The following is a 25,154-nucleotide window of genomic DNA, read 5'->3' on the forward strand; positions in this document are numbered from 1 at the left end:
AGTGATATTAAATATTGTGCATTACCGTTTAATATAGCCATTCTATTGTCTTTCACATTTGGAAAACAATTTGTATGTCTACATGTAGAATGTTGCTTGTAATTCAGGGCTCAGTAACGTTAGCTTTTTTAAACAAAACAACCTGAATAATTAGCCTTCTAATACATCTGGTAGTTATGTCACGGTTCATTTAATGGAGAAGATTTCCAGTTGGAGTGAAAAGTACATGACATCTGGAAATGTGTTACACACACTGGTCATTTGCATCAAGTATTCCTCAAGTAGAAATGTCACAGCGTGGATAGGAAAGGTGGGCTTTAGGAAGCGTGTTGTTCTGGCCTTTTTGGTCTAGCTATTATTGTAACCTGTGTTCACTTTCCATTCGCTGGTGCACTGCATTGACCCATGACGTCACAAGGTTTCGTTGCATGTTTTGGGATTTTTTCACCTGGATCAACAGAATACTAATGTCAGAGTTTTTTATGTTCGTGGTGCTTTTAATCTTATCCGAACTGACTTGCCAACTTCCCATTGCCATGGCAACAGCTTCACAAGGCACGACCCGCCAATCGTTCATCCGTCCTTCCGTCCAAGCCCTGTGCGACAGACAGACAGACAGACAGTCAGTGCTGACAGACCTGTGTGTGTGTGTGTGTGTGTGTCCTTGACGTGTTCCAGGGGTGTGCAGCATCCGTCATGACAATGCAGTCGCCGCCTACTGCCAGTGTCAACAAGCCGAGCGACGTCGAGGTGTGGCCAGTCCCAGCAACACGGTTTTTGAATTATTTTCTCAACACACAGATGCAGGCGCAGAGAAAGTGGAGCGGAGTCAAAGCAGCGTTCACGTCGTGGATCCTGGAACAAGATGGCTTCCTGACCAGCGACCTGCCCGGGAGTCTCCCATCACTCAACAGGTACACCTACTTGTTGATCTATCATCTGGAACGTCTGTGGTGTTTTTCACATTGGCAGAGTTTAACCACACAGTGGCTGGCAGTCATTTGTGTTGTGAAGTTCCCTGACTTGCCTTCTTTGTGTTATGCTCCCGCCTTATAACGAACACAGGTTCACTGACAAACCACAGGTCTGTTAGGAAAGTGAAGTGAGCGCAATGGCTGTGGATGGGACATTCCTCAATCCCGATAGATCATACTAATGTCATTTATTGCACTTTAATTTATTTATTAATTTACTTTAATTTTACCAAATAACTGTTCGCATGGTAGCTTGTCTGATCTGGTTTAAACTAGGTTATACAGATGATGTGTCTTAATTTGCTCTGGTTTCTCACAGCAGGAATTTAACATGTTCATTGTTAGGTGAATTAATTTGGAGCTACTATATAGCAAATCAGGTCTGACATTTTAATATAGAAAGTACAAACTTCAGAATCCATAGAAAATGGTGCTAAAATAATCAACACAGTAAATGCTGCTAAAAGAGAATGGCCACATTAAGTGACAGCAACATGATAGTCCCAAGTACAGCCAGTCCATCAACACCTCCCTGTGTCAACAGGACAGATGAGATCTACTGAGTCAGTGTGTGATCAGAAGATCCTAAGGCTTTATGAACCATCTGTACTGCCCTAAACCGTGCCACATTTAAGCAGTAAGACAGAATGGTGTATGGCCAATATACCACAGCTAAGGGCTGTTCTTGGGCATGACACAGCGAGGAGTTACTCTGCCCTATATTGGACACATACCACAAGCCCCCTTATTGATTTTATGAACTGGTGACCAATGACAGTACCACATTAAAAGGATTATATGTTTTACTTAAAGATCGCTTCCAAAATGTCCATCCACTGGGTGTCAAAGTGGCGCTGTTGATCCCAAACAGGCCCCCGAAAACTGTACTATGTCACGTATGTGCTGATTTGTACCCCAAAACAACTAGCTGTAGCAATTGGAATTTGGAAAATGTACACATATTTACATATTACACATCCCGCCCCAAATTGGGAGGTTTAAGAAAGATCTCGGTCTGCATTGAATTCAGGGTTTAAAGTGCCCCGTTTATACATGGCCAATATAAATGTTTTGTGTGTGTTTGCTCAGTAGGCTGGACATGTTAGAGGGCTGTCTGATCCAAAGACAGAAGAGGTCTAGATGCTGACCGCATCATAAACCTGCTAAGGTTAGAGGTCACCGGAACATCAGTATTCACTGAGACAGACTTTCTGCTCAATAAACCAACATCTCAATTGCTGCCTTTTCTGAGACACCTCCACTCTGACCGTCTCCTCCGGCAGGTTTTAAGGAGATGAGGAGAGAGGACATGAGGACAATGTAACAGAGAAACACCCAAACAGCACTCGAGACAGTATATGAGACAGTGGATATCAGAACTCTACACACTTTTATTTTCAAAAGATTTTGTTGATCTAATGTCTGAATTTAAGAAATATCAGGTCAGCCCTTTACTTCCCTTTTAATAAGATTTTGTAACCAATAAAGCTTAAGCGAAAGTACCCAGTGTCATGCATGATTTCTCTGTAGCTGAGACTGGGTCTCTGGTCAGGATGGAGGGGACAATCAATATCTCCAAATATCAAGATACACTGGCAACAACCCTGCTGCCCTCTGCCAGAAGGTTAAAGAAGTACTTCACCTTTCAGTACAACAATGATCCAAAGCACACAGCCAAATCAACCAGGCAAAAAGTAACATTGATCTCCTGGCATGGCCCAATCTTAGCCTGTGCCTTAATCCTATAGAAAATCTGTAGACTGACCTTCACAATTTGACGGAGCTTGCACTCTTCGGCGAAGAAGACTGGCTTACAATTGCAAAGTCCGGGGGTGCTGGGTTGATAGTGACGTATCCCAACACAGAATTGCTGCTATAATCCAAGCAAAAAGGTCACCCACAAAGTTACTTGGGGATGTGCTCACTTATGCAATCAAGAAATGATCAGTGTTTTAAATGTATTATTTTCCAGAGAAACACTCTTTTCACCTAAGTATTGTTGGTAACCAGCTTGTGTGTGTACACGGTACACGCGCCTGAAATACATCCAGACCATTTTTAAGTTTCAGGAACAGTTCAGGGTTTCTGTGACAGGAAAGTGGGTAAAGATAGAGGAAAGAGCTCTTACTGAAGGATCGCTATGCTGGATTCAAAGCCAGGCCGCGGGACTTGATGTGCGCCCGGAGGCCGAGGCTCAGACCGCTTGACCACTCCAGGCCACACATCTCCCGTCGTCTTCGAGGGATTTCCACACTCACTTATCATCCAGATACCGGGTGCCGTGACAGCCAGGAAAGACGGGTGTTTGTGTGCTGTTGTGGAGACCGGCCACCGCATTATAGCTCAATCAGACAGGCCGCCGCTTCCCTAGGTGGCGTCGCGGATGATGTGAATAGCTAGCTTATTCCGAAGGTGGGTCGGGGCTTGAGACCCTGTTGTGTGCTGGATGGGCAGGCCGGCGAGAGTCAGATCAGATGGCAGACAAATAGCCAGCTACCAGCAGTTAAAACCGTAACGTACAGTCTTTTGGGTGCGTGTGAGCACGGTAACGGTAAATGCTGTGGAATTGGAATGGATAACCTTTTTCCGATGCTTGTTGCTACGGACACAAGGAATCGCCCAGGAAATCTCTAGGTTTTAACTGTGTTTTTAGGGTGAGTTTTGTTTGAACGGTGTGTGGTCTACCCTTTGCTTTACAAACATTCAGCTTTGTTTTTACAAGCTCACAATATTGTGTTCTGATGGTGGGCAACGACTGAAGTAAGCTGAGGCATTTCCAAGTTACTGTTTATATTTTTCAAGAATCAATGGATTCAATTCACATGCCCTAAAACGAATGTATCAGAATCAATGGATTCAATTCACATGCCCTAAAGCGAATGTATCAGCGGCTGATTTCCAGTTAAACTGCTAACCCCTGACACCCAGCCCAGACAGACACAGTCATTGTGTTACATAAAAGGCCAGAGTTAGAATGACAACAGAGCCAGATCCCCACACCCATTGGTAAAAAATGGGAGGTGTTGATCACGTGACAACAAGACAAACAGCAACCTTAAAGAAACTCTCCCGAGCTTCTAAATAAAACCAAACAAACAGCAAACTTAAAGGGACACTCCAGAACTTCTAAATAAAACCATACAAACAGCAAACTTAAAGGGACACTCCAGAACTTCTAAATAAAACCATACAAACAGCAAACTTAAAGGGACACTCCAGAACTTCTAAATAAAACCATACAAACAGCAAACTTAAAGGGACACTCCAGAACTTCTAAATAAAACCATACAAACAGCAAGCTTAAAGGGACACTCCAGAACTTTTAAATAAAACCATACAAACAGCAAACTTAAAGGGACACTCCAGAACTTCTAAATAAAACCATACAAACAGCAAACTTAAAGGGACACTCTAGAACTTCTAAATAAAACCATACAAACAGCAAGCTTAAAGGGGACACTCCAGAACTTCTAAATAAAACCATACAAACCGCAAACTTAAAGGGACACTCCAGAACTTCTAAATAAAACCATACAAACAGCAAGCTTAAAGGGACACTCCAGAACTTCTAAATAAAACCATACAAACAGCAAGCTTAAAGGGACACTCTGGAGCTTCTGCATCATTTCAGCCACTTGTTTTCTATGTGAAATATAAGGCAAACAAAAAAAGATACGGTCAAATGTATTCATGTCCTGCATTACATTACGTAGTTGCAGCTTTGGTTGTGATCCGAGATCAGCACGTGTTTAGCTAAATCATAGTGTTGTAAGATTCATATCGAGGCATTCATTGGTCACAGTGCGAATAAAGCTATTTGGAGGTCTGTCACGATGAATGCAATGCACTTACCAAAGCAACAACAACTGCCACCAGATTGGCAGCACGCAGGAGTAGAAGTTAGTGTCTGGATGGAGCTTTAATGCATATTTAACCTGTCCAGCTGCTCCACAGTGTTTCACGTCAACCAACAGAAAACGCATAACCACAATATTGATTCAGCTAGTGATCTAACACTCTCAGATGACTCCTTGTGTATACATCATCCTTCTCCTGTTTGTTCCTCCCCCTTTCTCCTCCTGCTCCTCCGCAGGTCGCCGGCAAGCAGAGCTCCACCTCAGCGCAGAGTGAAACTAGACCATTAGGTTGGCAGGCCCTGAGGCGGACCTGGGCTAAGAGGACATGGTTGTCCCCCCTCAGAGGTGGTGGGCCTCCCCAGTCTAAAGACTCCCTCCCTGGGCCTGGTGCGGAAAAGGAGCCTGTCGGGACAACCAGCGATACCCAGCAGCCTTCAGCCAGGAGGGTTACACCCTGTGGAACCAAGCTGACCCCACAATCCACTGACAACCCGGAACCCTGTTGGAGATCGAGTCTACGCCGGACCAACAGCTTCCAAACGGCTCTGACCAGGACCATCAAGCCGGCTGTCCAACAGACGCCCACACACGCCAAGGTAACCCCTTCTGGAAGCTGTCCCACCCAGCCTTCCGACACTGGAGTTGGGGAGGGATCGGCCGGTGCAGCCCCAACTGGTACGACCATCACCCTGAAGACAGCCAGACAAGCCTTTTCCTCCATCACCATAGCCTCCAAGAAGGTCTCCAGGACGGCAAGCCTCCCTGGGTCTAGGTCCACCAGCCCCCAGATCCACTACACTACGCCGCCCAGGGTCTCCACCAGCTCCCGCTCTGTCACCCATCAAGACCAGGTCCATCACCCCACCAGTGCTGATCCCAACTCCACCTGTGCCAACCTGAGCCGGATGTCCACAGGGATGGACTCTGAAACTGTCAACCAAACGAAGGGCTGGCAGAGCCCTGTGTTGCCTGGTGACAGTGACCGTCCAACTGACCCTGTGGTTAGCAGGAGAAAGGTAACAATCATAAAAGTGACAGAGAACAGACACAGCTACAGTCCAGGTCAGCAGGGGGGAGGCGGTAGTGAGGGGAACAGCAGCAGTAGGCCTTCAGAGAACAGACACAGCTACAGTCCAGGTCAGCAGGGGGGAGGCAGTAGTGAGGGGAACAGCAGCAGTAGGCCTTCAGAGAACAGACACAGCTACAGTCCAGGTCAGCAGGGGGGAGGCGGTAGTGAGGGGAACAGCAGCAGTAGGCCTTCAGAGAACAGACACAGCTACAGTCCAGGTCAGCAGGGGGGAGGCAGTAGTGAGGGGAACAGCAGCAGTAGGCCTTCAGAGAACAGACACAGCTACAGTCCAGGTCAGCAGGGGGGAGGCGGTAGTGAGGGGAACAGCAGCAGTAGGCCTTCAGAGAACAGACACAGCTACAGTCCAGGTCAGCAGGGGGGAGGCGGTAGTGAGGGGAACAGCAGCAGTAGGCCTTCAGAGAACAGACACAGCTACTGTGATGGAGTAATGACAAAAAACAGTCTCAGGCAACAAGGAACCAGGAACTCTGAAGAGCCGCCACACGGTGCCAGCACCAGCACCGTGTTCTCGTCGGGGCATCTAGAACCGTCCACGGACAGCAAAGACTGGCCAAACCATGGTCCAAACCGGGGCCCGAACCGATCCACTTCAGCAGCTCCAGTTACCTCTTGGGAATCCGCGGGCAGCAGGGCAGGAGCAGGGAGGCCAATGCATAAGTCCACCCTGACCCTGTTCATCAACCAGCCCTCCGCCTCTCCCAAGGACGTGTCCGCGGAAACGAAAAGGGAAACGGGAGAAGGAGGAGAGAGAAGGGCCCGACCCAGGAGACCCATAAGCTGCTACGCCAACATGTTTGAACACACGGAGCCAACTAAGTGGAGCCTGGGCCCCGATGCTGTCAGTGCAGAACCAAGTTCGTCCGCGGCACAACACCGGAGCCTGGGAGCCGTTACTTCACCACCGGCCTCTGCCACACCGCGGCGTTGGAGCCTGGGGCTTCCTCGCCACATGCCGGAAACCTGCATTGATCCGGTAGCAATTTCCAAGGACGCCGGCGCTGGAAATAGTTCGACCGCCGGATTGCTCAGCTCTGGATCTTCCGTCAGAACCGGAGCAACAGGCAGAGGCTGTGGGACGGGTCGACCGGGCGAGGACCAGTCCTCCGGAGAAGATGCGGGCGGGGCTGGGAGAACGCCAGATTCAGCTCTGTCTCCGGACGAGGAAGGCTTCAGGAGCAGACAACCCCAACCCCCAGCTGTCACACTCATCAAGCCCCAAGGTACATGACCTCTGCGTCACTGCACCTTTGGCTGGGAGAAATGATTTACACTTTGCAAAGAAATGCTTCCTGGTGGGTCATTTGGGAGTTCTTTAAATTGAAATAGTAGGAAAACCTCAATAACCCCCTTTTAATGGCTCCTCAAATCACCTTTCAAAGGTCCATTTGGGGATAATGTTTCTGGGGTTAGGTTCTTCAAAGGATTCTTTCAATTAACCTTTGAAACAAGTTCTTTAAGGGTTTCTTTAAGAACTGCTAGAGGTTCCCCCGAATGGTTCAATGTGAGGAACCCTAAAGGATCCTCCAAGAATATTTGTTTTAAGAGTGTACATCAGATAATTGGCTGTACATGTTTATGTATTTGAGGATTGTGCAAGTTCCATTTTGTGTGTGTCTGTGGCATTATGGCTCACGTATGTATGTACACGTGTGTGTGTATATTTGTGTGTGTTTGTCGTTATGGCTCTTATGTATGCATGCGTGTGTGTGTGTGTGTCGTTATGGCTCTTATGTATGCATGCGTGTGTGTGTGTGTGTGTCGTTATGGCTCTTATGTATGCATGCGTGTGTGTGTGTGTGTGTGTGTCGTTATGGCTCTTATGTATGCATGCATGCGTGTGTGTGTGTGCGTGTGTGTGTGTGCATGTGTGTGTATGCATGAGTGTGTGTGTGTGCGTGCGTGTGTCTTTGTAGTGACGCAGCATAAAAATGCAACCATGTCTGACATGAATACAAACAAGCTTTTCTCTTTGAGCTTTTATGTTAAGGCAAAACGTTTGCCGGAAAAAATATTTGAACTTGTTCAACTAGTGTCCTGCTCCATAGACTCACCTTGGCTGTCCTCTTCACAGGGTGATGTCAGGGAGATGGCATAAGGTGGCACTGACTACATTATAGCTCTAGCTCTCTATCAGGGTGTCAGTGTGTTCCTAATATATATATATATCATTATGAGGAAATGACGTGTATTTTACAAAAGGCTGTCGTCCGCATTTTGGCTCTTACAGTGTGCTCCTCCTGTGTGTGCACGTGTGCCTGTGTGTGTGTGTGTGTGCACGTGTGTGTGTGTGTGCGTGTGTGTGTGTGTGTGTGTGTGTGTGCGCGTGTGTGCGTGTGTGCGTGTGTGTGCTACAGCGGGTGATACTTTGTCATACACACTCCTCCATCCTCCCACTGAACTCTCCTGTTTGATTCCTCTCCCTTTTGATGTATAATTGAAGGGTATTATTATATTGTTATATTGTTATATTGTTATTGTATTGGGACAAATCCTTTATCCTGCTCAGTGCAGTTTAATTGAATCGCTCAGCAGTGGCGGGTATCTGCGTCAGCCGCGGTTCATTGTCAGGCAGACAGCAGTGTTACCCTGGAGCCAAACACAGGCCTCTCCGCATCGTTCCGCCACCCACTCACTCCTTTTCTCCTTCCTCCTCACTCCATCTGTCCTCTTTCTACTCTCCCTTTCCCCGCATCTGTTTCTTTCTCTACTGTCTCTCCTTCTTCCTCCCTGCCTCTCTCTTATTATCTACCTCTGTCTCTCGCTCTCTCTCTCTCTCTCCCTCTCTCCCTCTCTCTATCTCCCCCTTTCTATCTACCTCTCTCTACCACTCTATCTACCTTTCTCTCTTTTAATTTTCTAGTTTTTTATTTATTTTTCCCACTCATCTTCTTGCCTGCATAATCTATTGCTGTTCATCGGGGGGAAACATTTGGGAGTGAAGGAGAGAGGGAGACGAGGAGAGAGGAGAGAGGATGATTCCAGGGGAATTAAGGAATGCTTAACATGATGAAAATAATATATTAGTCTTAGGGGAACTGATTGAAAGCAAATATTCACACACCACCCAGCCCACAACAATGCATCTAAAAATACAGCAATTATACAATATTCCATGTAATAAAAATAACATAAGAGTTTGTTTTGTCTTTGAATAAGAAGAATACATATATTTAGCATATCTTTTCTGCTTGTGGTACTTCAGCGTTCCATCTAAAAGTAACTCTCACTTCAATAAGTAATGGTGAATCTCTCTGAGAGTTTTCTGTAGCAACTTCCTTCCTCATGCTCAAGCCGTTCTCAGTTTGAAATAACAAATAATGTTTTAATCACCCTTATTATGATTGTCATTTAATAATTTCAAAGGCCTGAGGCGCATAAGGGAACATTTAATGAGGTTTGGTTGCACAATGTAGAAGGACTCAGCACAGTAACAAAAGTGTGTGTGTGTGTGTGTGTGGCAATGTTCTGGCAATAGCCTTTCCAAGTGTTTTCTGTATGAAATGGACAATACAGTACTTATTGAATCAATATAGAATTATATAAACTACATTAGATTGAGAAATGGATTTCAGACATTCTTCTGGCATTCAGTGAACTGATATCAACCCAATAAGCCATGATAAGAGGACAGCTTTCCAACATGCCTGGCTAACATGCCATTTGATAAGGACTTAAAACAAAATAACATGCAATTATCCTTATAGTGACACGGTAAAACCGAGGCTAAGTATCATTTTGTCAAAACAGCACTGTGTAGGTTCTCAGAAATATGTTAACATTGATATAGGTGAATATTTGGTAGGTAAGGAAAGTGTGGTCATGTTGTCACTTGCAACAGTAGTTTGGAACAGCTCAAGAACTAGCTTCAGTAAGGGCATGTTGGTTTTTGGGAATGAAAATCAATGGTATAAAAAAGCGAGTTATCTTATGCATGATGTGTTTGCATCTAAACATTCACTTTAGAGCCATCGTGTTCAAAAAGCTTGTAACTCTGTATGTTCTAACAAAGGTCTTTCTTTGTTTCAGACCCAATATCACAGCAGCACTCTCCAGAGACTATCCTAGCCCTGAACGCAGCTGCCATCATAGCTAATATCAAACTCCAAAGACAACTGAGCCAAACCAAGACTTTGTCTCAAAATGGCCTTTCCAACGCTAGAAAATCACCTCAGGGAAATACTTTGGGTATTGAGTTTTTATTTAGCTGGAATCAGACCTTCATTCTAAATATTGATCCTTAAACAATTAAATGGGAATGTTACATGATTTAAATGTCTATTGGATATTGAAGTTATCTTCAGTCAGTGTGGAAAGTTTATTGTTCCTTAAATTGTTTTATAATCAGAATCTATTTTGTAATCAGATTATATTAAAAAAATATATTGAAAGGAGAAATCCTATAAACTGTATAGGAAGCCCGTTGAATTTGTGTGTGAATGAGTCTAAACTGCCTCTTCATCTGCCTCTTTCCCCTCACTCACTCGACTCACAGACTCAGTCTCTCAAATCACTCACTCGACTCACTCACTCGACTCTCGTACAGTGAATGATGCTGGTGGTCTCGTGACAGTAGAGGCTCATGACAGGACTACCAAACCAGAGAAAAGGAGTCGGACCTCACAACCCAACCCGGACCATGTAGTGTTTGTACCACTGGATCCCAATTCTGACTGTGATACTAGCACAGACAACATCCTCTCACCAAGAGTAAGTTTAAGCGCATATAAAGGCATGTGGTTTTGTGGTATAAATGTATTCTGGAAAGCTTTTCTTGGCCTTGAGGCTTAATGCTTTCACAACATGCATGTAAATCTCTTGGAATATACAGGGCAGAGTTGTTGCATGCTGTGATAGGTAATAATGGTATATTGTTATTTTTCCAGTTTAAAAACAATCCATGCTTATTTTATTTACATATTTTCTCCCCAGATTTCTAGTTTTCAGTAGCTGTTAGTACCCCACCACGCCTGTGCAACTCCCAACTCTCGCTTCGTCCGACACGTTTATTAGTTGTTTCTTTTCATATGGCTCATCCAACCTGGAAGTTAGGTGGATCAGCGCATAAGGACCTTGTTTACTTTGCACATGCGCCTGGCCTGACGGGGTCACTAGAGTGCAATTTATCAAGGAAACCCAAGCCGACTACGCCTCCCCCTGGCCTGTGTGGTTTCAGGAATTCATAGCCTTAATGCAGGCATACTATAAAGGTGAAACTCACCTGGCCATGCCCTCATGTGAAGGAAAACATGCTGGCAAGGGCTGGGCACTAACAGCCAGTATCAGCAAATCCAGTTCTGGTTGGATACTAAGCCAAGCTTTTGGTTGGTTCTCGCGCCAATATTAAATCCCCTCCTCGCACTCGACCAAAGGTCCTCCACCCTCCCTCTTTCCTTTGGTTGAAAACCAATAGGAGGCGCTGTGTCTTTACACAGGGCAAGTTTGTAGTGTATCATGAGCGTTAGAACGATGTACCAGCGAGGATGTCCGCTTCTCCCGCACTTGTTCCTGGACAGCACAAGGGTTTATTCCCTGGTGTTCCGATAAACAGGGATATCTAGAGGGTCCTCAGCACATCACCCTAATGTCCTGGGAACGTCCTAATGACTCATTGATTTATTCTGCAGAAAACAACACACCAGATTTCAAATAGTTGAAGCTTGATTCAGGGGTCCCCGGTGCTACGTTTTCCAAAACACTGTTGTACCCACTTTAGTTGAATGTAAATCAGTCTGGATAGGAGCGATCACTAAAGGACTCAAATGTACATGTCCCCGAAGTGTACTGCTTTTGGCCGACGTACAAAATATATATATTTTTTGGCAGGAGGCTCTGGAACGATCCAGACCAGACTTCATCAGGCGTTCCCAGGGCAGAGTGAGAGATATGGAGAGAAGGGCAGAGGAGAGACGGGCAGAGGAGAGACGGGCAGAGGAGAGACGGGCAGAGGAGAGGTCAGAGCGCCTGTTCTCGGAACAACTTTCAGGTGAGATGATTCAGTGGAGGACACAGTACCAGGCCTAGCCCACTGAGTGGTACGGTACCAGGGACTAGCCCACTGAGTGGTACGGTACCAGGGACTAGCCCTTGAGTGGTACGGTACTAGACCTAGCCCACTGAGTGGTACATTACATATATATACAACATTTAATTTTCTTTTCATAAATAAAATGTCTTTAGTTCCACTTTCAGGTTCCAAAGACTTTTACACAGTACTGGGTATACAATATATAATCCTTCTCTGTTTCTCTTTCTATCTCTTTTTATCTCACTAACACTCTGATTTCTCTCTCTTTATCTCTGTCATTCTCTCCCTCACTCTCATTCTCCCTCACTCTCATTCTCCCTGTCTTTCTCTCCCCCTCTCTCTCTCCCCCTCTCTCTCTCCCCGTCTCTCTCTCTCCCCCTCTCTCTCTCCCCGTCTCTCTCTCGCCCCGTCTCTCTCTCTCCCCGTCTCTCTCTCCCCGTCTCTCTCTCTCCCCGTCTCTCTCTCTCCCCGTCTCTCTCCCTGTCTCTCTGCCTGTGTGTCTCTGCCCCTTTATATCCCCTCCACTATGGGGGTCATTGTCCTGGTGCAGCTGCCGTGGCCGTATGTCACCCAGCCAGAGCTCCGGGCGCCCGTGGCCAGTGTGAACACCCCCTTGTTGTGTATCTGAACAACATGACTAAACAGATATCGGGCCACTATGCAGATATTGTCCTTGTTTTATTGCTTTCGTTGCACGTGCGTGGGAATAATGTTACGTTGTGCCTGTGGTATTGTTGGCTCCTCCTCCGCAACGATTGGTTTCCCGACCTTCGGAGACCTGGTTTGACTCTCATTACGCGCCTTTGTTTTATATCCCTATTTTTAGTGTTAAATTCACACAAAGTATCAGTGTTTTATGGATGAATCCATTCGAGGCACGTCGGAGTCAGGAGGGAAGCCGTCCTGCATTTCTCAGTGCTTACTGCCCTCTGCTGGACACCATGTAGAACCGCATTGGCTTTTATCAGCGATAAAACACTGGAGTTTTGAGATATGCAAAGAAATGACAATTTCCGCACGAATGTAACTGTCCAATATATATTATGCCTCATGCAAGCATTCTGAAGAACACACAGATCGATTCAAATGTTGTACCACCTTTGATCCAATGTTGAGGGCATGTGGCTCTCGGCAGCCTGAAGTGCTGCGTTTGCACTGTGTAGGTCCCCCCTCTCTCTCTCTCTCTGATAAGATGCAGTGAATCTCTTCAAGCCGAGGAAAACCTGGAGCAATTTACTACTGTTGTACTGTAACTGTCAATCATCAATCCTCAACTCTATAAGCTGTGTGTGTGTGTGTGTGTGTGTGTGTCCAGATAACCTTTTCAGACCCAGAGATAGAGCCATTACAGGGAAGACGATATATCACGGAACACGACTGTGAGTTACATCTCAATCCCTACCCTCCTCCCTCCCTCTCCTCCCTCTCTCTCTTCCTCTCTAATTCTCTTCCTCACCCTCTTTCCTCTCCCTCCCCCCCTCCCTTTCATTCTCTCTCAATCCCTCTCTTTCTCTCCATCTCCCTGTCAATCCCCCCTCTCTGTCTCTTCCTTTCTAACGCCGTCTTTCTTTACCTATCTGTGTCTCTTTGAAATAATTTTTTGTTCAAAGCATTTCTATTTTAAAGGGCGTTATTGGCATGGGAATTTTTTGGTGTGGAAAATCCACTCCTGCAGCTCTTCATCTACACTGAACAAAATTATAAACGCAACCCTTTTGTTTTTGCCCCCATTTATCATGAGCTGAACTCAAAGATCTAAGACTTTCTCTATGTACACAAAAGGCCTTTTTCTCTCAAATATTGTTCACAAATCTGTCTAAATCTGTGTTAATGAGCACTTCTCATTGGCAGAGATAATCCATCCACCTCACGGGTGTGGCATATCAAGATGCTAATTAGACAGCATGATTATTTCACAGGTGCCTTAGACTGGCCACAATAAAAGGCCACTCTAAAATGTGCAGTTTCACTGTATTGAGGAGGTCCAGGGGGGTCCGAAAACCAGTCAGTATCTGGTGTGACCACGATTTGCCTCATGCAGTGTAACTCATCTCCTTCGCATAGAGTTGATCAGTTTGTTGATTGTGGCCTGTGGAATGTTGGTCCACTCCTCTTCAATGGCTGTGTGAAGTTGCTGGATATTGGCAGGACCTGGAACACGCTGTCGTATACGCCGATCCAGAGTATCCCAAACATGCTCAATGGGTGACATGTCCGGTGAGTATGCTGGCCGTGCAAGAACTGGGAGGTTTTCAGCTTCCAGGAATTGTGTACAGATCCTTGCAACATGGGGCTGTGCATTATCATGCTGCAACATGAGGTGATGGTCGTGGATGAATGGCACAACAATGGGCCTCAGGATCTCGTCACGGTATCTCTGTTGTCCATAATACATGCCTGCCCATACCATAACCTCACCGCCACCATGGGCCACTCGATCCACAACGTTGACATCAGCAAACCGCTCACCCACACAACGCCATACACGCTGTCTGCCATATGCCCTGTACAGTGAGAACAGGGCTTCATCCGTGAAGAGAACACCTCTCCAAAGTGCCAGACGCCATCGAATGTGAACATTTGCCCACTCAGGTCAGTTACAAAGACGAACAGAAGTCAGGTCGCGACCCCTGACTTCGAGGATGACGAGCATGCAGATGAGCTTCCCTGAGGAAGCCAACCAAAAATGATTTGGTTATGCAAACTGATTGTTGCAGCAGCTGTCTGAGTGGCTGGTCTCAGACGATCTTGGAGGTGAAGATGCTGGATGTGGAGGTCCTGGGCTGGTGTGGTTACATGTGGTCTGCGGTTGTGAGGGCGGCTGGATGTACTGCCAAATTCTCTGAAATGTCTCTGTGGCATTGTGCTGTGTGATGGAACTGCAAATTTTAGAGTGGCCTTTTATTGTGGCCAGCCTAAGGCACACCTGTACAATAGTCATGCTGTCTTATCAGCATCTTAATATGCCACACCTGTGTGGTGGATGGATTATCCCTGCAATGGAGAAGTGCTCACTAACACAGATTTAGACAGATTTGTGAAAGGCCTTTTGTGTACACAGAGAAAGTCTTAGATCAGCTCATTCAGCTCATGATAAATGGGGGCAAAAACAAGTGTTGCGTTTATCATTTTGTTCAGTATATGTTGCTGCCAATCTCCACTCCAAGCCAATGAACAGAGGGCATCACTAACACCTCAGCGGTACATGTGCTTTCCAAGTTTCTCTCCGTGGGCTCCTTGCTTTGTTTGATTCACACTTTGATTCAGGTGGTAGAATTGATTAGCACCGTTGATTCAGGTGGCAGAATTGATTAGCACCGTTGATTCAGATGGCAGAATTGATTAGCACCGTTGATTCAGGTGGCAGAATTGATTAGCACCGTTGATTCAGGTGGCAGAATTGATTAGCACCGTTGATTCAGGTGGCAGAATTGATTAGCACCGTTGATTCTGGTGATTCCTTGTCTCCGCACTCTGTGACTCTGTGACATCGAAACCTGACCTTGTGTTTTGTGTTGACATGTTCCTGTTGTCCTCATCGCGCACTTTGTCTCAGCGTTAGGACTTATTCCACTTTAATTCAGTCTGTTAAAAGAAGTAAACTGCCCTATTCTCTGTAATTAAACGGCGACACGCTGTATAATCTCTGTCGCCTGCAGTCACGAAACGTGTTCATCTCTCTCCATTTTCCCACTTTCCAAAAGTTGAATTCATTAAATGGAATGAAAATAAAATGTGCTGGAGTGACTGTCTCCTTACAGAGGACATTAGGCCTGAATATTTACCATACTGGAGTAACTGTCTCCTTATAGAGGACATTAGGCCTGAATATTTACCATACTGCAGTAACTGTCTCCTTACAGAGGACATTAGGCCTGAATATTTATCATACAGATTCACTGTGGTTATTGGTTGTTTCCAGGAAACAGAAGAAACAAGCTGAGGAAGCGAAAAGGAGGGAGATCCAGCTGATTAACAAAAGGAGGGCGGATCTCTTCAAAAAGGTACTTATGTTGCAACTGAATATATTTTGGCCAAAACATATAGGAAGATATCTGCCCTGTGGATGGCCCTGAAATAGATGGACTTGTTCATATTAATGAATGTACACTGACTCTTTTCCTGCAAACAGCGGCTCCCTCTTCTTCTGCATACCTCTCCTGTTCTCAAACAATGGCTCTCAGAAATACACATTTTCAAACTCTGTGTTCAAGTCGTTAAAACTAAATATCTCTACAAGAGCCGTTCATTGTTTCACGTAGGAATTTGTGGTAGCAGCGATTACCATTTCAAATGGAAATTGCCGGTCTGACCTGTGGTAATTATAACGTACGTTGTCCCGGGACGATATGAAAGGGTGAATGACCGGTTAAAACAGTGTCCACAACATAGTACAGCAGCGTGTGCCTGTGTCCTTCATGCTCAATTACCCTTCTAAAAGGCCACCATGTTCCATTAATGTCTTACAGTAAAGGTTTGAAGTTGTATTAAAGATGTCGCCCTCCACGGCAGGGTAAATGGTAGAGGTTAATGGCTTTTTTATTTTGCCAGGAGCAATGCTCAGGTTAATTGAAACTTCCGGAACTCCATTTGGGTTCAACCACAGTTTGATTGAGACTGAAACTATGGCTTAGGTTTAGGTCGGGAAAACATTATTATTTTTTTTTTCTGACACGGAAAAGGTCAAATGCTCGTATATGTATATTTTGACAGTGTTCTCTTATCAACTCATGAATGTGATTGGTTAGGTTTGGCATATTATGAATGTGATTGGTTAGTGTCCGACTACCCATATGAATGTGATTGGTTAAGGTTGGAATACTCATAAAAATGTGATTGGTTAGTGTGGGACTAGACATACATATTCAGTATTGTTGACACATTAATGTCACTGGGTATTGTCAGATAATATGTATCAAATCAATTGGTTATTGTAAGTTTGGAAACATGTTATTGGTTAGTGTATGATTGGACGTATCAATGGGATTGGTTATTGTAATATTAGATATTTATGGGTTTGACCATTGTAAGATTTGACATGATGTCAGTGGGGAGGGTTAGCTTAGAGGTAAAATAGTTGAACACCAAGACACGTGTTTCTGTCTTTGACCACTAGAGGGCATCGATCACACACATTTACATTTTAACCTGTCTGACCAGGATATAAAATAAATGTGCCATAATGACAATGTCTTCAAACACGTAAATATGTCAGCGCTAACATCATTGTCTTGACAAATGAACTGCCCTGGCTAATATTATGCACTTGTTCATAGGCACATGTTGTGCCGTGATCTCTCAGAGGACCCAGGGAAGGGTTGCATATTCCACCTCCGAGTTTAGCTGTTGTCGTTCGTGAGGCTGTCATGCCCTGTTATTGGCTCAATGTAAGCAATAAGGCACGAAGCAGTGTGATATATCGCCAAAAACCAATAGCTATGGGCTGTTTCTATGCATGACCCATTGACCTGGGCCCAGCCGAGTAACAGTGGTGTGTTAGTAACACTCCACAAATCCCTGAGACTCCTTATTGCTATTACAAACTGGCTACCAACGCAATTAAAATAGCCAAATGTGATGTGATGTCATACCCGTGGTATATGGTGTTATAACCCAGGGTTTTCAGCCAATCAGCATTCAGGATTCCCGTTAGGACATGTAATGTGCCAGGGTGCAGGGACCCACTCCTCTCCCACCCCTTCGGTCTCATAATGGAGGCCTGGGAACAGAGCAGGCTCAGTGCGTGAGCTCAGTGTCCGGGGGGCTAACAAAGGGCCCTTCACTGCTTGGAGGGAGACCGTGGAGGGGTGAGTGGACACAGCTACAGTGGAGGAGCAGTGCCATCATTCAGTCCAGCAGACAGAGGGGAGGCCAGCCAGGTGGCTGGTTCTGGAGGCAGACGTGAAGGCAGGCCAAAGGGAGGTGGGGGAGGTGCGGCAGACAGACCCAGTCGCCCACGCTCCTCCGCAGAGAGAAGCGGGGAACCAGGCTAGAACTCTAGCTTCCTTTTCGATCTGGCCCAGTACAAAGACAGGCACACTGCGTTCAGTGGCCTGCATGTCCGGGAGGCTACAAGATCTTAACTCCCAGGTGAGGCAGCGAGATGGTTTGTAGTGGAGTTCTCCTTCAGGGTTTGTTGCGTCTTTGCTGGGTTTGTTGAGTTCTGGTGAGACTCTACAGGGTTTTGCAGGAGGAAATAGGACCACGATTAATTGCTTGCCAAAAGTGATGGATTCATTATTAATGGAAAAGGTGTTCTCTCTTTTTTTTCCAGAAACTCTTAGATCAGATCCTTCAAAGAGGCAGTGACTGATTTAAGCTAATGATGGATACCTACCTAGCCTGGATCTCCCTTCCACCATGTTGGGTTAACACGAAGAGCAGCAAACTGGCTTCTGATGAGTCTTAATTATTACACATTATAATCACACAGCTTACACATATTTTCCATATGTTTGTTTTAAATAATATGCACATGTATCTTTAATAATGCATTAGAGTGTAATTACACATTTTTACCAAATAGTGTCAATATGTATTTGCGTCACAATATTATGATTTCTGTTTTTACTGTATTAGTTATGCATCAGAACCAGTTGGATTTACAAAAGCATACTGGCTTTTGCTACAAAACCAATATCTAGCTAACTGCTGTGGACTGAAAAAAGTAATTGCCGGCTCAGGTTTATACAATTAAGTGTATTTTATTCCATTCATTTTAAAATTATTAGTTTAGTTGTAGAACAATTATTATTTTATTTTTTATCAAGTCAAGTCGCCTGCAGAGTGTAAAGCCTAAATATTTCAGTTTAATTGAATGTATGTTTTTTAGGTTGACCCAAAAGGGATTTGGTAACACAAGCAACATTTCCCAGAAAGCTTGTTTGTTTTAACATCTTCTGTTCTCCATTACACATTGATTACTTTGCTTTATTATAAAACGTAATTAATCATCTTTATTTTCCATATTGGTTTGGAGTTTCCCAAGTGGTTGTCCATTTACACCTAGAACCCATCCTGTAAGAGTCCTATGGCGTTGCTTGTGGTGAGTCCCAGGCATTTACATTACAGTATGTGAACCGTATGAACGGTTTTAGCGCTCACTAGGTGGAAACTTCAGGATGGTGACTTGTTGTGCAGAAACCAGGTCTCTATCAATAACAAACGCACTCACAGGGTGGGTATCACTCATGTATATGTATAATTTGCATAGGGGATAAGTATAATTTGCATATGGGATATATGCTAATTATACTTCATGGAATCAACTTAACAAATACAGGTTAAACCTAACTGACAAACTTCCATTGGGTTTACTGATAAAATTCAGGTTGAACCAAATTAATTGATACACGCCTACACGCCAACACGCCTACACGCCAACACGCCTACACCACCTAAGTTGACTGAACACACATTCATGTTTACAGCGAATAGGGGAGAAATTACGATTAACTGCCTCGGTCAGAAAAAGAAGAACCTCAATCTGGTGAACGTTTTGATTACTGGTCAGCTGCTTTAACCGCCACCTGACTTCTCACCGAAAAACAAAAACTACACAAGGCTTAAGACTGACCACAAGGAGTCACTAGAGCAAAACCAACACCATGTTGTCCTTTCTGGCTCTCCTCACCTCTTTCTTAAAAAAAAATAACTGGAAGGGAAAGCTAAATGGGAGGGAACCTCTGGTTTTCTCATCCAATGGATTTTGAGAAGTTGATGAGGAGAGTGGGGTTGAGAAATAGAAATTGAGATGGCTAATATAGTATTTGTTCATTACAGACACCGTCTGAAGTTGGACTCTGGAACTCTGGAAACCAGTCAAAAGCAAAACTATATCATCTAAAAATCTTCTTTTCTGTCTTTACCTTGAAAAAGCCCAGGGGCGTCCTCTGCCTGACACCAAAGCAGTCAACTTCATCTGATATGTAACCAGTGATGGGAGACTTCAAATCTCACCACGGAGAATTGAACATTGACCATCAGTCATTAGGGAACACTTACAACCCCTGAAGTATTTTCAAGACTGACACATTTGTGGTTTTCTGCCTCTGTAGCACTTTAAACTTGATGCAATGATGACAGGGTTAAAATACAGTCAGCTTTAATTTGAGGGTATTTTCATGAACTTTTTTTGTACATAGTCTCCAATTTTAGGATTATTTCGGACTGTTTAGTATTGGTCACATCCAGTAATTGCCAGAAGGCAGAATCCATACCACCCTGACCACATATGGCTTATTACCTAAATGACCTTACTGGAGAAAATCTGCATTATTCTCAACATCTTACTGGTAAGAATATCTACTTTGTCAAGTGATTTTTTTTAAATGAAACCAATGGTTCATTGAAACGCTTCAAGCCTAGAAGACTACTTGAAGAACAAGAACCTAGTTGGTTGGTGTCACTCAAAAATAATGTTTCCTTTCAACTGAAGAAGTACTATGTCTTCACACTACGTATATCTGACCAGAAGGTCACAGAAGGTACCAGAAGGTCACAGACTCCTTACTAGGGACAACTATTTCCTGGGATCCAGTGTGTATCAAAGAATGTTTCCTCAAAGTCCCTCGTAGAACATCCTTATCTAGTGTAACATCAGTACTCTAGTGAACCTGAGATACCTACAATCTACACTGCTATGTGTTCTGGTTATTGGCGGTTGATTATGCATTTCCAAGTCTGTTCAGTGCCACAAAAGCTGAGCATGGCTTGTGTAGCTATTATATATATATATATTCAGTATATTATCTTAAATTGTAGTGCATTAATAAACATGTTGTTTTATACACTTTATCACAGATTTCATACAGTGGTACTGTTACATTTCAATTGTATAGCTGTCAGACTTTTACTTTAAAAGAAACAGGTAAAATACTTGGTTTATTTTAGTCATTTCGCACCATGTGTGGTTTTTGATTTGTGGTAGACATATTAATCCAAACCTTTCATTTTTTAAACAAAATGCCTTGTATTATGTTGCGGTAGGGCTTCAATTAATAAATATACTGTTGTATAATACTGTACATTCTTTACCATATACACTTGATATTTGGAGTCCTGTATAGCCACAGGTTGTTGGTTCAACACCAAGGTTGTTGGTTCAATTCCCACAGGGGTCCAGCAAGAAATGCTTGTAATCCCTCTGGATTCTAAATTCATTAGATGTTAACTGCCTTTGCAACATTATCTTGCCATTCCTATTGACAATGTAGATTTAAAACATGTTGCCTATGTCGTGTATTTCTTCTAAAAAGATTTGTCTCTCTTTATCAATACATTACATTTTAGCCAAGTTATTGTACTATCTGCTCGGCTGGTGTGGAACCAGATGGAGCAGATTTTTCTTAAAAATGTCAAGTTACCTACTTAGGTTGTGTCTATCAGATAGAAGAAAATGCACAGCCGTCTATTAGTTTGCACAGAAATCCGGGTACTTGATAACTTAAATTGAGGTAACATGATATTTTATTAAAAACTGTGACAATAAATATTTTTGTACTTGGTTAGGCTAGTAAGTTATTTGCAAGGCCATTTTTTTTATGAATGGATGTCTGGTTGGGTAGGTAAGACGTCAGTTTATTTCAGAAAGACGTTGCTTAGAACCTTTTTAAATGAGGGAGGTTGTGTATGCTGCAACACAAAGTGCCACTGCTTCACGCCCTGGGTGGTGAGGTGCTCTGTCAGAGAAGGGAGCCATCCTGTTCGCGGCGGCGTTTCAACATCAGTTTCGTGAGGTCGGTCTTCTTTGTCTTTTTACCGGTCCTAGCAACTTTTTTCAAACACAAGGGGACTGTAAAGTGGATATCTGTTTTTACATTGGTGAGGTTGGTTCCTTTTTTGTATCGACACCTAGAGTTTGCCCAGCTCTCCTAGCCGAACGAATAACAAACTCTCCCTAACCAAGGGGGTTAGTTCGACCTTGGCCCCTTGGTCGTCGAGTTGATGTGGATGGGTACATTCATATGGTGACAGAATAACTAGATAGGCCGCAAAAGAGAACTGCGTGAAACTGAAGATGAGTTAACACAGCACCAAGCTGGCTGAGACGCTGCTGAAAGCTCCATTGAACATTAACCTGCTTGAGGATACATACAGAATGCAGGTGTATTGAGGTCTTTGGAAACAATACATGTATTTAACCACCCTAAGCCGTCCATAAAGATCTGTATAGTCAGCCAGACTGAATGCAGTTCTACTATCTTCTCTGCGTTATGTTTGTTTATTGTTAGTGAACATTTTCTGTTGGCTCAATGAGATACAGTTTCCTTAGTTTGAGTTTTGTTTTGGTCGTGCTCGTTGAGGTATTCTCTAAGCAGAAAATTTTTGGAAGTTGCTGAGCAATGGGAAACAAAAGTGTGTGTTTTATAACCTGGCAATTTCAATGAACTGAACATTGCTGTCACAAGGGATAGTTAAAATACTCACATGATTGAGCAATTTATGGAAGATCCTGCCTCCACAGAGGTGTTGTCCAGTGGCATAATCGAGCGATGGTTTACAATTAGGTTTAGTTTAATCAAATTTTACTAATGTAGTAATTTTGCAGACACTCTCATCCGCAGTGACTCTCAGCAGTGGATGCGTACATTTTTGGTGCCAGTTTACCTTTGGGAGTCCCGAACCCTCAACCCCGATGTTGCAAGTATCATGCTATATCATCAAAAAAAAAAAGACATAAAAATGATAAACAAGTAATTGTCCATAGCAGAACAAAGTGGATCCATTATGGGTCCTGCGCTGAAGGGGCAGTTTACTTCAGACACAGCCTGTGTTATGCCTCCGTTATGCAACTGATAAGCAGAGGGTTCCGTGGTGGGCCCAGTTCATGATGTTGAACAGTTAACAGATCACCCATATCCAACACAGCCTTCACTATCATTGTGCCTTTTGATAAGGCAGCTCTGGTAGAGTGAAGTGGACCCTGATGTTACTCCTGTTTTCCGTCACAGACAAAAACCAACGTCGTATGATTTAGTGTGCCAGGATGCAGCAAGATTGGACCACCATCGACTCTGTCCCACTGCCAGGGGGTCAAGCTGCCTGTCTGAAAATGCCTTATCAACGACATAGCCTACGCAATTTAGCAGAAGATTTAGTCCAGTGGGAGGCTTGCTTGAATTCATCTTATCTTTTATGTCTCCCCCCCCCCCACCTTCCTGCCATTATAAGTGCCTTGCTCTTCCAACCTACGCTTTGGCATACCGCCTCCGTTAAGCTGTTGATAAGGGAAGTGGGCCTTGGCCGTCGTTCAGCGACGTTTCATTATTTGAGCTAGTTTCCATCAGAAACAGTTTGTTTCTATATTTCAGTGGAGCAACTGTGCGAGGTCCATAGATGTGCCAAGTTTACACAGCTCGTTATTCAGTGACGTTTCCCTGTTAGGGTCAGTTTCGATCAGAAACAGGTCGTTTCCATGGCCACCGGTAAGTTAGTAAATGTCCTTGGTGTGGATGGGGGGATGATCATTCAGAGTCAGCTTTTAGCAGGAGGAATGTGACCTCTTCTCTAGGGGTGATGTCATGCTAATGGACAGTGCTTGGTTCAGTGGAGGCTTTGTTTCACAAGGCTTTTTCATGATGAGACGACCTGCCAATGGAAAGATTTCTGTTCTCCCTTTAGAGGCCAAACTTCATTTAGAGGCTGTTATGTTTGGAGTTTGTTTCATTGGGAAGAATATATTTTTACGTGATGTTTTTCTTTTCTATGTCCCGAAGAATATTTTTTGGGCAATGGTTAATTTTTTGAGGGTTTTGCCCAGACCTAAAACTGTAGGCTTTGTTTATGCAAAAGTTTGTTTTATGGCAATGCACACACAACTCCTGCAGACAAGGCCTCTGAGCGCGAGTAGATATGGGCTTCGTATACACAGGAAGCTTGGTTCTGTTCCCCGCCCCAGCCGAATTATTCTTTTGATCATATCTTTTGACATCAAGATCTTTTTCGGAGCTGATCTGGTTGGTCAAAATACCACTGAAATAAATAAGAATGGGGCTGACCATGTACAATATATGCTGCCATATATGGTGAAATAGAACTGGAGGTCATTTACAACTTTTGAATCGATTTTCTTGGGTAATTTGCTTGAAGTGTAATGCAATTTTTTTTAATTAGCTTTCATTTGTTAGAGTAATTCACTGCCTATGTAAACGAGATGGAAGCTGGCTGTATTTCCAGCTGCAAACATAATGTTATGCGATTATTGCATCATTGAGGAATTCAACTCAACTGAATATTTTCAGTTTGTTTGAATGCTGTCAAATGTGATCTGCCTTTCCAGATTGTTTTGGAAACAACAATAAACACAACTCTCTACAAAAGATGCTCAGTTGAGCAAATTACATTTGGTCATAGCTATTACAAGCTATACAGCTACTCCCTTGACTATGAGCCTCGTTGGCATGCATATTGTACAAAGCACCTTTGCACAATTGTTCAGTCAGCAATCAGTCCCTTATTCGTACATAAAAGAGGTCACCTTTGAGTTGATTTTTGCTAGAACAGCGCAACCAAGGGGAAGGGGAATACGAAGGGCAATACAGTCGTTTTAGCTGAAATTTGTGCACAAACCATTAACCATGTTGTCAATCATGGCCTTTCCATAAGTAAGGCTGAGTAAGAATATTCAAGAAGGACAGTAGGTGGGTCAAAATGCTATATCACACTGTATTTCAGTATAGCAGTAGTTTAAACAGTGCAATATATGTGTAAATGTGATTGGTTAGGTTTGTGTATTATATTTGTGTTCTGTTGCATACTGTTTACAGCATTATTGAATTTGCATATGACAAGGTAAAAGGTCAAATATAGCCTTTTGTTTCTGGATGTTCAGACTTTTGAGTGACATTCTTTCTGCACAGGTCATATCTTGTAAAAATTGTTTTATGAAACCAACAAATAAAAAAGAATCCTCCCCATTTTGTCATAATGTTTACCCACCTTTAGTGTTACATAATGTAATTATAATCCCAACAAATGGCACAGACATATTAAAGAAAGTTGATCATGTTAGGTTATATTGATAGTTGTAGTCAGGGGTGCCGCCAGGAATTTTGGGCCCCATGACAAAAATCGAATTGGGCCCCCTCTGCGCAGCTGTTACCTATTTTTGGGCCCTTGGAATTGTCCTAACTTTTCCCCCCTATACGGCACCCCTGGTTGTATTTAATAATTATTGGGATATTTTGGAATGATTTGAACATAATACC

The 25,154-nt window shown here is 43.8% G+C and overlaps 1 protein-coding gene across 6 annotated transcripts in view; it reads left to right on the plus strand.

The window, feature by feature from the left end:
* Positions 1 to 24,863, plus strand: part of c6h10orf90 (chromosome 6 C10orf90 homolog) — a 33,893-nt gene extending 9,030 nt beyond the window's left edge. For 2 of the 6 annotated variants that reach the window (XM_013134083.4, XM_034292615.1), the window contains exons 5-12: positions 802 to 914; positions 5,068 to 7,141; positions 9,948 to 10,106; positions 10,414 to 10,628; positions 11,745 to 11,904; positions 13,262 to 13,325; positions 15,869 to 15,950; positions 18,221 to 24,863. In XM_013134083.4, the coding sequence (XP_012989537.3) occupies positions 802 to 914; positions 5,068 to 7,141; positions 9,948 to 10,106; positions 10,414 to 10,628; positions 11,745 to 11,904; positions 13,262 to 13,325; positions 15,869 to 15,950; positions 18,221 to 18,259 (2,906 nt within the window). In that variant the 3' untranslated portion in view covers positions 18,260 to 24,863. The remainder of the gene's footprint in view (positions 1 to 801; positions 915 to 5,067; positions 7,142 to 9,947; positions 10,107 to 10,413; positions 10,629 to 11,744; positions 11,905 to 13,261; positions 13,326 to 15,868; positions 15,951 to 18,220) is intronic. The other 4 variants (XR_003781875.2, XR_001198219.4, XR_002196871.3 and 1 more) reach the window with 4 other exon arrangements.
* Positions 24,864 to 25,154: the final 291 nt, after the last annotated feature.

The sequence above is a fragment of the Esox lucius genome, chromosome 6, assembly GCF_011004845.1.
Source record: "Esox lucius isolate fEsoLuc1 chromosome 6, fEsoLuc1.pri, whole genome shotgun sequence".
Classification (NCBI taxonomy): domain Eukaryota; kingdom Metazoa; phylum Chordata; class Actinopteri; order Esociformes; family Esocidae; genus Esox; species Esox lucius.